The sequence below is a fragment of the Rissa tridactyla genome, chromosome 1, assembly GCF_028500815.1.
Source record: "Rissa tridactyla isolate bRisTri1 chromosome 1, bRisTri1.patW.cur.20221130, whole genome shotgun sequence".
Classification (NCBI taxonomy): Eukaryota; Metazoa; Chordata; class Aves; order Charadriiformes; family Laridae; genus Rissa; species Rissa tridactyla.
In genome coordinates, this window is record NC_071466.1 from 205,618,474 (window position 1) to 205,634,554 (window position 16,081).

Below are 16,081 nucleotides of genomic sequence, written 5' to 3' on the forward strand. Positions count from 1 at the left end.
CAGGTAATTTTCTCTGCCTACATGTAGCACCTTGCATTTGGTATTTAATATTCTCTCTTTTGTTCAGATCTTTCTTCAGACCAAGGTAATTTTGAATTTGAATCTTCTCCTCCAAAAAAAGTATTTGCAGTCTCTCTGAGCTTAACCTCATTCTACTTATGTAGTACTTGCCTTATATTTTCATCAAGACCCCATTTCCTTGGCTTGTTTCTAAGAATGTTATATGAAAAAATATCAAAGCCATGTAAATATCAAGATGCGTGATGCCTACCACTTGTCATTCCTACACCTGTTAAATTATCATGGCAAGAAATTGATCTGTTTTGGCATGACTCAACACACCCGTGTTGGCTGTTATTCATACCCTTTTTCTTTGGTAGTTATGATTTGTTCCAGATTTATTCTACAGAAACTGAAGAAGAGTTATTTATAGCTCCATAGCTCCTTTTCGACCCATTTTTAAAAATAAGTATGATATTGGCCCTTTTCTAGTGCTCTGTGTACCTCACCTGCCTTCTCTGAAATTTCGAAAATAAGCACCAGATCTCCACTTTTTCAGACCAATCCCTTTATCTAGGTATGCGTTCCCTCTCATTTCTTCGTCCTTCAACAATTCCTCCTGAGTGTTTACAATCAAAGGGAGAAAAGCCTCTTTTGTAGAGCCTTTTCCTATCCCCTGTATCAAATCCACTCCAAGAAAGGAGGGATTTTTTTTTGGCTTTAAGACTTAGAACCTCTTGGAACTCAGTCTTGTCCAAAGAAAACACTACAAATGAGGAGAAAAAGAAAGATGCCTATAGTCACATCACTTAAGCAGACACAGAATAGCATGCTTATTTCTAAACGTGCTTTGTTTTCCATACTTTTGGATTAGTCTGCATCCAATCACTCTCAATTCATATGGCATTTAAAAGTAAGCCTAGTATTTAAGTTTAACATGCAAATTTTTATGGATTTTCTTCTAGTTTGGCCAGTGGTTTTGCTGCAATAGTCCTTCTTCTCTAAATTAACTATTCAATCTTGAAAAATTTTACCTGGTGAGCTGTCCTTAATCTCCTTAAGGCACCACTGCCTCCAACAAGGCATTTTTGCTGAGTTCGTGGTTGAGAAATTTGGCCCCAGCTATGAAACCTCACTGGAAGCATACCTGCATCCTGTTGTTTGTGCCGGTCCCGCTCCTTCTTCCGCTCTGTGTATTAGTGGTCTGGAGTTTTAGTCATTTACAATTAAAATAAATCTTTCAGTACCTACTTGTGCACTGAATGGCATTCGTTTTAAACCAAATCACGATTTGACAAAGAAATTGTTCATTACGGTTATTTAAGGTTTTTACTTTGCCCACTCTCAAAGTGTGAAAAAAAGAGCTGCACAACACTTCTTTTACCAGGAAAAGTGTTTAAGACAAGCATTCTCGTAACGTTCCATAATCACCTGAGAAGATCTGTCAGTTTTCCCTTTTCCAGTTAAACATGACTTTGTTAACTTCCAGTGAACAAACCCCATCCTGTAGCAACAACTAAACATTTACGTTGTCTTTTCGCTGACTGCTCATAACTTTAAGAGCCAGTGACCACTTATTTCCTTAATAATATCATCGCCTGAAATTGATGCTTAGCATTTATAGCAATTTACCTGGGTCATGTTATGCTAGAGCAAATAGATCAAGGTTGGAGTGACAACGCGCTGACAGATGTCCAGGTGCATATCAACGCGCAAAACCCCACCGCGGTCAGTCCTGCAAGTCCAAACATAAATGGTCCCAGTCACTCCTTCAGCGAGTGTTTATGCAAAGCACGCGTGTCCATCCAGTGTGTTCTGGGAAGCGGCATTCCATGGGAACATCTCACACCAGAAAGGTCAGGGAACACCTGCCTCTCTGGGTCCCGGGAATACCACATCGCTCAGCGTCAGCACCGAGTCACTTCAGGACATGAGCCTGGGAACTTCAACATGGAAAACCTGGATGCCTGTGGGGATGAGACCTTTAGAGCTAATCAGCAGGGAAGTGGGACTTTCAGACTTGCAACCAAACTGTATGGCACTTGTGTCCTTCCTACATCCCTAAATGGATTCTCTGGGTCAAACAGAATATTGTAGGGAATAAAGGAAGATCCCCCCCACCTCAAGTAGCCTGAGGACAAAGCAGCAGGTGGAACTCAATTTCTGGCAGACGGCAGGGTTTTCCTCTGTCCTGCAACTGTCACATTGTAGTTGCCTTTTTTTTTTTTTTAAAAAAAAAAAAAAAAAAAGAAAAGAAATTTAAAATGGCTCACAGTCTTCTGTGTTACCCTCCGTCCTTCCCTGTACAAGCCTGGTCTGTTAAAGCCTGCAGGATCAGGCTCTGGGGGTGAGTTAGGCGAGTCCCGAGGAGCCCCAGGCGCCCAACGCTGCCCCCATCTCCAGCACTGGAGGCACCAGCTGCGCCGGGCTGCAGGGACCTGGGGAGGGGAAGGGAGTGGGGGGACTGTGGGGGCTCCTCTCCCTCCTCGGGGTGGAGCTGTAGCTGTGCTCGGTCTCGTCTCGCTGCCCAGGCCCAGCGGCTCTGCTCTGTCCCCCCACCTGCTAACAGCAGCTGTGGAGGGTGGCCCTGAGCCCACCCCACTGTGGCCCCAAGGATGCAACTGGTATAAGCCACCTGCGGCTTTTCATCCGGGCCACCAGCAGAAGCTGAGGAAGGTGAGTCCCTGGGACAGCCTTTTTCTGACTTACCAAACATGTTCAGAAGGTGGAAATCATCTTCCAGTCCAGAGCTCTTGTGATACCTGGTGGCTCAGAGAAGCCTCTTCTGTGTGGCTGAATTATTTCTACAGTTTCAGGTGGTTGTGTTGCACGTGAAGGAGTCGAGGGAAGAAGCATTCAAGACATTTAAACCATTAATAAGGTGAATCTGGTTTGTATTTGTGCGTTATAGGGATGACCTGTGACACAATCTACTGGTTTTCAAATTCCCATTGATTAGCAGGACAGGAGAACGACGTATGTCCACCTCTGGTTTTGTAGGGAAATGTTTCTCAGGGTTTGACCAGTATCATTTTGCTTAGTCCTACATTGTAAAGCATCACAAACGTCTCCCAGCAAGGCTGGAGTCTTGGTTCCAAGTGCAACTGGCAGCGCAGGCAGCTCCACCGCTTTAGTGCACTTCTGCTGGCGTAAGTCAGACACACGGAGACCTTCCATCTCTGGTCATGGAGTAATAATGGGGCTTTTGGCTCCTTGTCTGAAAAAATAACCTGTGGCTTTTTGTTTACTAGTATTCCCAGTGCAAGGACAGGATTAAACAGATGGAGGAAATCTTTGCTGACCCCGCGAATGACAGTAGAAAGCGAGATCTGGGAGGGAAGGACCCTTCTGCACCTGAGCTGCTAAAGAAGATTGAGCAGGTAACATCACTTATGACATCACAAGCTCTCCCCCTATGATTGACCTCTTTTAGAAAAACCAAATTGTACCTTTTCTTTTAAAAAAAAAATCCTTCCTGTAAAAGGAATTAAAAAAAATTATGATTGGCTAATGGGAACTCCAGCCCAGCACCTGCTTTCCACGACAACTGGATGTAGGACATTTTGACTTCTTCCAGCAGAGGCTGGAGAGGGGGAGCTCCGTGCACTGGACCTGGCTCTGCAGCATCATCTGCTAGCTGGTCCATCCGCACCACTGGCACTTCAGTGGAGACCCTCCCACCTCACTACAGGAAGGCACGGAAAAGGCAGCAGAAGAAAATAACTGCAAAATAATAAACAGCTAGTGAACCACCCTGTCATTCTTCTGCAACTGGCCGTTAGCTGTTCCACCACAATGCTCAGGCTGAGAGCTGGAGGCAGTCCCACTACCCTCTTAACGAAGTCTGTGTGTGTGACACGGGATCCAACAAACATCCTTCTCAGGCTTTGGTGGCGCTGCTTTGTGTCCGTGCCCAACAGGGAGCCACCGAGCAGGTCTTCATCGAAGAGGGGGCCAGGCCGGGTGAGCCGCTGCAGCCCTGACTGCAGCACCACCACCGACTGCCGGGGGAGGCTGCAAAGGGAAGCCTGAGGCCCGATATAAAGCCAATTTCAGGGCACATACGTAGGGAAGGCAAAGGAATGGAATGAGCAGCCATGGGATTTTCTTAGATATTTTTGTCTGTCCCATTTATAGGGGCACAAAACTCCCCCCACTGTATTTAGTGTGTTGCACCTTCCCCTGCCATTTACCTCCGCCCTGCATCCTTCTCGCTGCAGCTGGAGGTGGAGCTGGTGCAGAAGGAGGAGAAGCTGCTGGAGACAGATTTTCTCTGTGAGCACGTTTCCCGGCTGACGGACAGAATCCGGGCCACGGCAGAGAACGGGAAGCAGGACACACTGCTCCTAGCGAAAAGGGTAAGAAGGGCATTGCACGCCTGTATGAAATGAAATATCTGGGCAAGGGGGAAGATGACTCACTCGCAAATTACAGAAGTGGCTGGAAATAGTGAGAGACAAATCACATTAGGCTCCAGAAATTACAGACGTTTAGTAGTAACAGTAACACAGATAGACCAGAAGCATTAGGTGAGTGTACTTTTTGGTTTTTTTGAAAGCAAGCTGCACCATAAGTAGTGCCTTTCATCAAAATACAGGATTAGTTATTTCTCAGGTAGATGCCTAGAAACTTGTTAGAATCCTCCTTTTACACGTGTACTTAACAGCCCTTCCACAACAAACATGTCAAAGGCTAAAACGAAATAGGGAAGAGCCAGGTAAGTTCTACTCCGACACAGGAGAATCACAGAATGACAGGGTTTGGAAGGGACCTAAACTTGGTATCTGGCTCAAGGTTTCTTTGTTATTTTGGTAGGGACAACCACACAGGAAAGAAATACCATTTTCAATACAGTTAGTTTTATGCAATTATAGCTATTTCCTTTTAAGTGCCAGTAATATTGCTTGGGGAAGAGCAAAAATTCTCACCTCACCCTCCTTAATGAAAAAGCTCCAAGTAGAACCGAGCCGAGTGAAAGACAGAACAAAAATGCAATGTAGTTATTGTAAAACAAGGCTGGGGTTGATTTTTTTTTTTTTCTTAGGTGTTAGGTTTGGCACTCAGAAGGGCTTAAATCACAACACATCTTTACAGCAGCCGATCTTTAATTTTCCACGGACAGAGGAATAACACGGCTGTTATTTGGGTTTGTGAAATTACAGCCACCAGCTAATAAATTACTGTAAAAATGGTAGCAAGCCAAAAGGTATATTCACAAGAGCTCTGACTTTAAAAAGAGTATTTAGGGGGGTTTGGGTTGGGTTTTTTGTTGTTTTTTTTTGTTTGGGTTGGGTTTTTTTGTTGTTTTTTTTTGGTTTTTGTTTTGTTTTGGGTTTTTTTGGTTGTTTTTTTTTTTTTTTTTTTTTGTTCAAATCATCTCCAGGATTCCTGTCCCATCCCTTTTCTGCTCGCGCCCCTGCCAAGGATAACTTCACAACCCGCAGCCCCACTATGGTTGCCTTATCACTCAATTATCTCGTAAGGATTGGGCTTATTACACTTTTATTACAAAGTTAATTGTGCAAAAGGTCAATAAGAATCTGGGTGTAAAACCTGCCTCTGACAGCAATGAGGGTTTTGCTATTCAGCTGAAAAGGGCAGGAGATAAATGCTTTTCTGTATCTTGGATTGGAGGAAATGTGACTTCTCATGCTGCCAGTTTCTGTGGTTTTGAATAGGGAAAACCAAACGGGTGCATGCAGAAACACACAGCCCGTTTCATTAAGTCATTTTCAAGTATGGAACCATTTTTTAAAACAAAGTTGGACTTGTTTTCACATACCTAACACTTACCGGGCAAGCATCTAAAGGGAAGCCCTCACTAAAACACAGTTCTTACTTATTCCAGACAAACGAGCTGCAGAAGAAGATAAAGGACAGAACCCAGAAGATGATGGCTCTTGTTGCAGAGCTATCCATGAAGCAAGCCCTCACCATCAAACTCCAGCAGGAAGCGAGAGACAAAGAACAATTTTTTATGACTGTTTCGTCAAGGATAGATCAAGGCCTTCCCCCTCCCAAAGAAACAGAAAACGAATGGTTGAAGGTATTACGCAACGAGAAGATGCAAAAAGAAGCAGCTGAAGCCAGAGCTAAAGTAAGTTTTGTCGTACGTTGCAATCAGATCTTCAGCCCTGTCCTTTCACTGCTCTGGCTTGTCTTTCTGAAAGAGCTGCACTAGCTCACTGGGAAGCTGCTCCACCACAACATGGAGCTCCAGGAGTCAGCGGAGATGGTGGTATAGACAGGGACAACTCCAGAAGTGGTACACTGTGTGTTTGTGGAGTTATAACTGTAGTCGTGCACACTGCCTAGAACTGGCCATTGAATCTTAAGGATTAAATACACCAAAAAGACGACTTACCTTCAGTTATTAAAGTAATTTGTGTGATCTTGTTTTAAGACGATGGGTGAGATAGACATTGGCAAAGTGCTGCTTTCCATTGGATCTCAAGGTAAAGCTGCAAAAGGTGGGGTGTGGGGCTCAGGAATAGTTAAGTTTAGCATCTTCCACACACCAGCTGCAGTGACCATCACATCAGAAGTAGCAAAGAATCAGGCTGCTGAGCCAGACACCGAGAGCAGACAGGGCAGCACATCAAATAGCGCTTCAAATCCGACCCTGCTGGATCCTATGCCTCCTTAGTTGAGACCATCGGTGATCCCTGAGCAGAGAGCTCCCAGAGAAGAAAAAGTAGCATAAAAATGAGATGTCCATACTGGGGGAACTCTTGCTGATGGGAAATCGGCTTTGTCATATGAATCCTTCAGTTGATCACTCCCAGGGAATCTGAAAGGTGCACAAAGCCGGGAGAGGAATACACTGTATACACACTTTAAGAACTTGAAGTCACGCAGAACTGCTGCGGTAAAACTGGTTTAGAATAAGATACTTTGCTGTCATTAACACTTCTCCTCATGCTGTGACTCAGTTCCCTCTCAGTGCTGTGGATACCAGCTCACTGTTTTCAGGAACAGCTGCTGTCAGCATAAATCTAGCTACATTTTGAAGCATCAGAACTATTACCTTGTTCCCAAGATGTTCTGTGCACACTTACTATAACTTTTATAAATTCATCTAATCTGTTTTCTTCACAAATAACAAAAGCATTACAGGCTCAAAACTGTATTTAAAAGACAAACTCACATCTGTGTGGTCAATAACTCACGCTTTCCTTTCAATGAGCAATTAATACCCCTCTGGGTTTCCTGGCTTGCTAAGGACTAGACTAACGGCGTTTCCTTTGCTAGGCGTTCTGTACCTTGGCTGAGGGGCGCGCTGCAGTTTGAAAGCGTATAATCACTGAGTGACCCCGCGGTGTTTCTCTCACAGCGTGCTGCAGAAGAGGAACAAGCTGCAGCGCCCGGCCGTGTCCACACGACAGCTGAACAGCGCCCGACCGCCTACATCCCAGACGACGAATACAGTCTCCCCTTGCCGCGGCCCTACGGCGCTCACGCTCCTTTCAAACCAAGCAAACCTAGTTCACACATGAGACATTTCAGAAAACCTACTGTCAAGCCAATTGAAATCTGAACTGACAGCACCTAAAGCAGGAGAGGCCATTACCCGTTGCTGGATCTCTAGGGTCAATAGCCTTTACACCGCACTGAAGGAACGTCCGTCAGCGTTTAGCCGGATTCCATGTTGAAAATAATAGTAGTTGTTAAGAACTGTCAGAAGCGCAGCTAAATAGTCAGTGACACCAGTTCCCTTCTCGTGGCTAGGAGGAGCCTGGTATCCCAAATGCAGTGCAGTATTTTAAAATGTTAAGAAAAATAAGTGATTGTAATATTAGGCTTATTTTTTTCTCAGGTGAAGCTTTATTGCATCTGATTATATTATACACATTTCATTAAAAAGAAAAGGTTAGAAAATCTTCTCTTGTTATTAATATAATACGAACTAAGTACCCACCACTTACACAAATACACCAACAAACCTTTCTGCGTTCTGGGATTGGGGCTTACACTTGCCAGACAAATTTGAATTATGTTGAGAAAAAAATATTCCTTCCCTCTGTGCAGTTACTGAGAAAGCTAAAACTCTTGCTCCACTGACAGTAATGACAAAGGAATGACCATGAATTAGCCGCATCACTCCCGAGAACTGGATCTTTTTATTTCACTCAGAGAGAATACCAGAGGCTGCTACTGAAAACGTCCAAAATCTATCAATTTGTCAATGAGCTTCACTAGTTTAATAGTCTGAAACTTTGATAGAGTTGTTTTTAGATCCAATAAAGACTGCAGAAATCCTACATGTCAGAACTCAAGATTTTTTTCTCTGCATATTATTTTAATTTAATGTCACAGTTCAGAGCTTAAAAAAAAAAACCCAAAGCAAACCAAAACACAACACTGGTTCAGTTTTATATAAATAAAAGTTGAAAATGAAGGAAAAACAGCCTCCATTTCTTTTTGAAGCTGAGGCTTGAACTGTAACACTAAAAGTTGCAAGGAAAGAATTAAGTAAAATTCTGCCCAAGTCACCATTAGTGTAAATTTCTAAAGAACTTTTTTCTTATCTTGTATCGCTTACAGTATGTTATACATATCTTAAAAAACAAAACCCTGTCATGTGCACTTTAAGATGATTATATTTTGCGCCTATTACAAAAGTGAATGTATTAGAATCTAACTCCAGAGGCCGAAGTACCATAAGATAACACACGACCCCCACAAGCAATGAACACATCATTACTGATGACATACAGAGACCGATTCATCATTTGTTACTCTCACCTGTCTTACATAAACACAGCAAGAAATACTTTTATTGATCTAAATGAGTAAACAGTTACCGGTTTCTTGTCACTGTACAATACAACTGGATTCCCTCTTTCAGGATTGTCTACCTTGTTAAAATAATTGACATTAACACCAATTTTCACAGTGTGTTTTGATACCCGCTGTAGTTCCATTTATTTGACCACTTCAACATGAAACAATGAAACCACAGATACCTTTCATTGGAAACCTGGGTTTGTGTCAGATTAATTTCTCTAGGATTTATCTAGAAGTCAGCGATTTCAGCCTAAATACGTTGCTCCAAACAATATTTTGAGTAGCTTATGTCAGTAATGGTGGCTACACAAAACTGCAGATTATTTGGAAAACAACGTGACATTTAAGTTTAAAACACAAAAAAAAGCTGGTTGCCACACTTCTGTGTGAATACTTTTATGTAAAAGTACCACAGTTAGCTTTCTTCAACAGCACGTTATTTCAGGAATATTTGAGGCCCAAAAGCATCATAGTATGTTTGAGTGCTGTTTCCTCTACAAATCTTACATTAATATGGTCTTGTTTTTCATATGGATGCACACCTAGAAAAACATTGTGAGAAAGTTAGTGTTTACAAAATCATAAGTGTTCTCATACACTTATGGGTCCTGCAGTCTATTAAACATCTTTATCTACAATACCGAAAGATAAGGTAATAGATGGAACTGCGCTTTCATTTACACAAAATACCTACAGCTTTCAGTGGAGCCATTTGGATGCTCACCCATGGCAGAAACTTTCCTCTTAGTGGGATACAAATAAACAACCAAGCATCTCTGGATGCCGCTAGGGATTTCCATACTAATTCTACACTGCAGATCCAAAACAAGATTTAAGCACAGTGGCTATATAGCATATAAAATGGACCAGGGCACATTCTCATATGTTTCTATATGGTTTAAATTCTTTTTCCTCCCCAAACGGGTTGATATCCACACATGGACAATCTTATTTTAGCCTTCAGGTCCTTATCTTGACTTTTTTTTTTTTATTAATATAGGCATAACCAGTAATGCTAAAAAGTATAATGCTTCCCTTAATGCACCTTGCTTTTTTCAGTAGAATTCAAAATCTTCAGATGCTTCACTGTATGATGCAAGTGCCCTAACCAATTTGAATTTAATTTAAAAAAAAGGAACAGCATTGAAATAAAAAATTGCCTTTTACTTCAGAGCACCTCCTAAACTAGCGATCTGGGTAATCTTTTCAGAGGTGGAAGATCTGATTTTGGTTGCCTCTTAGCCACCATACAGTATAAATAAGGAGCAAGCCCTTCTCCACATTTGAACACAGAATAACAGCTACCACCACACTGTACGTGAACCAGATTTCATTCTGGAAAAATGCAAGTTTGCTACCTGGATTCAACACACACAGGATTTGGATGAAAGGATACGTAGTGGAGAAGCCCTCTCACAGCACCCATCACCAGAAAGACGACCAAACCTACACATTCAGACATCACTAAGTTTTAGAACTCAGTTACGTCAATATAGTCAGGACACGGCTGACCATGAGCAAAGAGTAACAATTACTGGGCTTCCAAAGTACAGAATTACCTTGATCCTCTATCTCTGCCAGCATATTAGTCAGGTAGTTAAGTGGCAAAAACTCTACAGGGACCAAGAGTCTCTCAGGGATTGGCCTGCTACACTGTAAAGGAGAACACTCCAGGTTAGTTCAAAGTCACACAGTGCCAAGTTTCAGTGTTATCTTTAGTGCGTTACAGTCTACAGAAAGGTCAGGAATCTCAAGACTATCAAAGCAAAAGATTTAAAAAAAACAGCCTATACGCTCTTACCTGCCTGTTCCCCAGCTTCTCAAGCAGAAGTTTCACATATTTCCGTGCAATTAAATTAGCATTTATTGGATGATTCCAAAACTGGCGGACCTTTTGACCAAGAGCCTAGAAAGCAAACAACAAAACCCAGAAACCTGAGAATATAAACACAGCCCAGTAGAAACTTAGGAGGGGGAAAAGGAGGGGGGAAAAAGTAAACAAAATGCAGGCTGTAACATAGACTGCTTTGCTTTCAGACACTGATGACAGAAGCTAAGACCTCATCATTTTTAGCCAGGGAGCCTTCCTTTCATAGCCAGTAACAAGGAGATTCCAATACGCTCCCGAAGTGTGGGAAGCAATCAAATCCTTGCTACTCAGTAAGTTTCCATCAACCAGTCCATCCCACTACCTCTGTCCCACTTTGCACGTTTACTTAAACGGACATTGAGGCTTAAATATAAGTCGGCCATTTCTCCTTTACTGGTTAACTCCATTTTTCTCCCAAAGAATAACACAGGTGCCCCATTCCTCAATGCTCCGTTCAGAACAGGGCTGTTCTTAGGCTCAGTCTAAGGAATCTTACAAAAGCAGAACACCAACAAGAAGAGATACTGGGAACACAATTTGCATCCCATTATTGAGGATATTGTCCTGGGAATTGGTAACATTGATTCACATTCCTAAAGGCAAGAGAGATTCAAACCCAGATGTCCCAAAGCTTCCAATCCTAACCAATAAGCAAACAAATACGACACACTGTAAAGTTAGCTCCACCTTCTGCTATTTTCCCTATCTAGATCTTCCCCACTCCCCTCACTTTCAGCTGAATTGCAATACAGACTACTGAGAGTTCATTTAGGAAACGCTGGACACTTTCAATAGTGCTTAAATACTTGCTTCTGATGCAACCGAAGTCATCTAGTGAATGTAACCTGCTCAAAATAGTCTGAGTCACCCCAAAGTGTCCTTTTTGGCAAACAAACCATTCTCTGCATTTTCTCCCAAAGCTGTAAACGGATACAATAAGGCACTGAGTCTACTGTGCGTAACTAGCAGTATGTGTTCCCAAAAGCGCTCACAACTCAGCCCCTCACATCAAAGTGTGGCTGGAATGGTGTTCCCCACCCACCAGGCCTGGGGCTGACAGCTCAGAGGCCCCGCGCTGACCCCAGCTCACCAACCCATGCCCAAAACAAGATACAGAGGACAAAGAGCGTCCTGTGGAGTTCTCCTTCCCTACCCCTTCTCAAAATTGCTGCCACATAAAGAAGCCCTTGTTAGAGGAAAACCAAAGCAGCACTTCTGGCCATTTGAACTATACGTAACAGCCCATAATGAGCAAACAATAAGCAACTTATGTTGAGAAAAGCCTGTTCTAAGCAAGGGACTCCCCCAGGGGGGATCCCTGGCTTTCCTCTGCTCACTGAGATGTTGTGCTTCCTCCGCAGTACTGTGGTGTGCACTAGGAGCAAAAGGGAAAAAGGAGAAGCCAATCTCCCATTCTGTTGGAATTTTTAATGAAACATCAGTAACTAGTTCCAGCGTTAAGTTATGAGGGTACCCTACAGGTCACGAGCAGCAGATGGAGAAACTGGAGATTCAGGTTATATCTGTGCCCTATTTGAATAACAGCATGTCTTCCATTGGCTTGATCCTATGCACAGGGAGGAATTTCCTATCAATTCCAAATCCAGTAAATGACATCCAAAGTTATTAGTTACCTCGGGAAGCCTCATGACAATACTGAACTTCAGCTTTTCATTCTCCTCAGTGTCATCCAGGTCTACAAGGAAAAAACACCCCACCATCGTTAGTGGTAACCGCATAACTACAACTTTCACTTAAGATATTCTGAATAAATATCATCTCTGTAATGAAATGAAAATTTTAATTTTCAATAAGGGCTGTTAGGAGTGTTAATTATGTTTATAGTGTTTCTATTAATTTTTTTTGTATATTTGTACATATCTTCATCATTTTAGGTTAACAATTTATACAGTAATTCAGACATGTTTTGACTAAGTAGAACTCCCTATATAATATTTCATTTACCAAAACCAGGCACAGACTAATACTGCATATTGTGTCCCTTTTCTTGAACACCAGAGAAATAGCACATAACAAGGGGATGTGGCTGCAGCTGTGATGAAATCAATTACTTTTTGAGAGTTGTATCCCAGGAAACCTATGCTACAGTTCTCTCTTCCTCCCTTCTGATCTCAAAAAGGCAATTAACACGGCTGTGATGCTAACTGTGCCTGCAACTGCCAGTTTGCCTCACTCCCCATTTTGTTCCGAAGCCTTTAGCCCCTCTTGATGACTATATGGGTTCATACAGAACTGATTTTAACTCCCACCTTTAGGTAACCTTGTGATATATTTAGAAGACATTTACAACCTCAATATTTGCCAGAAATATTGGGATGCCGTGTCACGTAGGCTTTTGCTTACTTATTTTGAATTTTCACTTCCTAGCACTGAATTTACAGCCATTTGCCAATCCTAGCACTAAGACTGTTTTGTTTGAAACATAATTAAAGCCAAAACTGAGGACTGGATAGCAGCCTGACTTCCTTTCACGTAGGTGTGCACTTTCATAGAGTCAAAGAAACCCCCCAACAAATTCTATGATGATCCTTAGTATTCACTTTTCTAGGAAGTCCCAAGTGGAAATACTATAAACTCAAATCCTCCCCAAACAGATATTTCTTTGTCTACTACAGTAAGGCTCAATCATATAGTCTGAGTCCTAATTTTCTCTTTTCAGCCGGGCAACACCATCAGCTACAGCTCTCACTGAAAAAGCACTCAGGAAGAACTGAGTCTCCTGGTCAGTAAATCCTGTGTCTGACTTTGAACAGCTGAAAGGGCATCACTGCCAGTCAGCCAGCTGGTAACAAATGAAGCACATGAAACTCAAAACACAAGAAACTCACTGTACCTTCCAGCAGTTTCCTGACACACGTTTCTGTCAAATGCAAGACTCCACTGTCAATATAGTGCAGGAGGGCGTGCAGAGGGAGACATCGAACACCAAGCCCCAAGTGCAGAGTGTGAAAACCTATGAAAGGCAAACTTGTTTGGTACAAAAATATTTTTTTTCTAAGTCTGTATTAGAGACTGGCATTACTCTAGCTAAAGCCAACACTCTCCTTAACTTCTGACTGTTTCTAGTTGGTGAGGAAATCGCTCTCTCAAAAGTCACATAGTCTTATTCAGGTATTCTTTGGGTCCTCTCAAGTACAATTCTATCAGAAAGAGGAAAGCCAAGACGACTCAAAACAGTCACTACAGTCATATGCAGTTATTAAACATCTCCAAGCTGTTGTCTTATATCTGAATTGTGCTATTAATTTGCCTTTTATCTCCCTCTTTCCCACCAGTTTAATTAAAAACTGTGGCCCCACCACCCTCAGTATGTAGCTGCCACCCACACATTCCCGCAGGCAGCGTTAAGACTTCAGTTTCTCACTTAACACCAACCAGATGATGGTCTTGCATCACGTGACACCGTTACGTGGCAGCATTTGTGCCCACGCAGTGTAAGTTTGAGGGACAACCTCATACCAAAAACAGTTTCAAAGACTGAAAACAGACCAGGAAACACAAACTAGAAAGATTCAAACAGAATCAGAAGCACTAAGAAGTTAAGAAGTCTTTCCAAAGCAAAAATAAGCAAGTGCTTTGAGAAGACTCTAAGCGATTACGAGAAACTCTAGGGAATTAAAGTCTACCATCAAGATCAGCTCTTCCATCAAGGCTGGAGATAATCCTTTCAGGATAAAACTGAAAAATATTAGCAGGGCAACAGCATGAGAAAAAACACTCTTTTTTTGCTCCAGGATAGGATTTTCCCTTGTGGTCCACGACACTGAAGTCCAGCTGTCTAAGAAAAATACATAAATAAGTCTAAACCTTAGTTCTGAGCTAAAATTGTGTCCAAACATTCCACTGGAAGCTGAAAACAGAGAAATAAACCTCTGATTTGTTGTCTCTATTTGTAGTGACTATTCAGTTTTGTTTCATTTCACTTGCATGTGTTTATGGAAGGTCTTCCCCTCTGTAACTGTCTTGAACAGATTTCAATACTGCCGAAGCTAACTTAACACGTGTGCTGCAGCTAGTGCTCTTGTGGGGGGAATCCATCGCATTGCTCTCCTCACTTACAATTAAAACAGCAAAACACAGGACTTACCAGGAGGCAAAGGCATGCACATGCCATTTGCAGCTTCTAGAATCCGACTCATGATATGGAACACTGCAAACTCTCTTGCGCTTCCTCTCTCATCACTGTATTTAACAAAATAGCAACATATTAGGAACCCGAGATGCCCACACTTTCACAGAGATACGGTCAATTTGTTGTACTACACGTGCGCTAAGTGCATGCGTTTTGGGTGAATTGCCATGGGATGCTATCTTGTTTGTTTAGGCATCTGTGACCCATCAGCACTAGCTGTTCATCTAAATGTTGACACACAATGTCTCTGTGGTGTCCCCTTTCTCCTTCCCATTTACAAGTCTCTTAGCAGTACCTGGTATCAACCAGGTGATCAATCAGTGAAATATTTTGAGCACTGGTATAAGTGACCTGGCTTTTATAGGTGTTCAACACCCACCACCCAGCTTGAGAGCACTGTGAGCTCAGCAGCTTTGAACTCCAGCTGCAAAACTGCCTCTATGATTAACATTCACATTGGTTTAGAGAGGGCCAGCAGGATCATTAAAAAGAGTACATGACACTCATGTTGACATTCACAGTAGAGTAAACACTGACTGTTCAAGCGAGTAGTATTGTTGAAGACCAAAATTATTATGCCCATAATAGGCATAATATAGAAATAAAAGGCAGGCTGAAATCTTTAACAAATGACTCGCTCACAAGCAGAAGGTGCAGGAATGAAGCTGGTATCTCCTCCAAACTTCTTTCATTATTCGATGTACCAGATTCAGCTAAAACAAAAAAGAAAAGACTGGATGTTTCTAGGAGGCTGTGTACAGCAGGCCCTTGGCCTTCATTCATTTCACACACCAGTTTATGTTAAAAACTTATCATGAGACTTCAGTATTTTTTTTGTAGGGGCTTCAAACGTAAGATTAATTAAAATTGGAATTGTAACTGAATTGCCTGTTCCAGAAGTTTAAATTAAGTGCTTCCAGCTCATCAAAGCATCGTGCGAAACATGCAGCATCTTAACACATTGCGCTTCTTGGGAATCACCTGATCTCATGCTCTTGCATCAAATCCTCAAAGATCTGTTTGCCATGAAGGCAAAAACTGCATGTCCAAGTGGCTGAGCACTTGGCAAGGAAAGGTCCCTAGGGCCCAGACAAAACTGGATAATGCTGAAGACAGCAGAATATTCAGTTTGCTGAAAAAAATCTGCAGGAGGAATCACAAATCTAGTCCAGGCGACGAAAGATGAGACAAGCAAATGCCTCTCCTCCTTTGTTGAATTTCATTTTTGTCCACAGTGAAGTAAAACAACCCCTTGGCCCATACTGTTGCTT

The 16,081-nt window shown here is 42.3% G+C and overlaps 2 protein-coding genes across 6 annotated transcripts in view; one reads left to right on the forward strand and one right to left on the reverse strand.

Annotated features, from left to right (window-relative positions):
• Positions 1 to 7,537, forward strand: part of CCDC146 (coiled-coil domain containing 146) — an 84,657-nt gene extending 77,120 nt beyond the window's left edge. The window contains exons 15-18 of the mRNA XM_054199681.1: positions 3,252 to 3,380; positions 4,221 to 4,358; positions 5,849 to 6,097; positions 7,334 to 7,537. Of these exons, the coding sequence (XP_054055656.1) occupies positions 3,252 to 3,380; positions 4,221 to 4,358; positions 5,849 to 6,097; positions 7,334 to 7,537 (720 nt within the window). The remainder of the gene's footprint in view (positions 1 to 3,251; positions 3,381 to 4,220; positions 4,359 to 5,848; positions 6,098 to 7,333) is intronic.
• Positions 2,244 to 16,081, reverse strand: part of GSAP (gamma-secretase activating protein) — a 53,759-nt gene continuing 39,921 nt past the window's right edge. For 2 of the 5 annotated variants that reach the window (XM_054199656.1, XM_054199627.1), the window contains 7 exons: positions 15,453 to 15,523; positions 14,766 to 14,860; positions 13,512 to 13,631; positions 12,292 to 12,353; positions 10,589 to 10,693; positions 10,347 to 10,440; positions 7,568 to 9,329 (listed from right to left, as the gene is read on the reverse strand). In XM_054199656.1, the coding sequence (XP_054055631.1) occupies positions 9,229 to 9,329; positions 10,347 to 10,440; positions 10,589 to 10,693; positions 12,292 to 12,353; positions 13,512 to 13,631; positions 14,766 to 14,860; positions 15,453 to 15,523 (648 nt within the window). In that variant the 3' untranslated portion in view covers positions 7,568 to 9,228. Of the gene's footprint in view, positions 6,791 to 7,567; positions 10,441 to 10,588; positions 10,694 to 12,291; positions 12,354 to 13,511; positions 13,632 to 14,765; positions 14,861 to 15,452; positions 15,524 to 16,081 lie in introns of those variants that run through there. The other 3 variants (XR_008466106.1, XM_054199642.1, XM_054199633.1) reach the window with 3 other exon arrangements.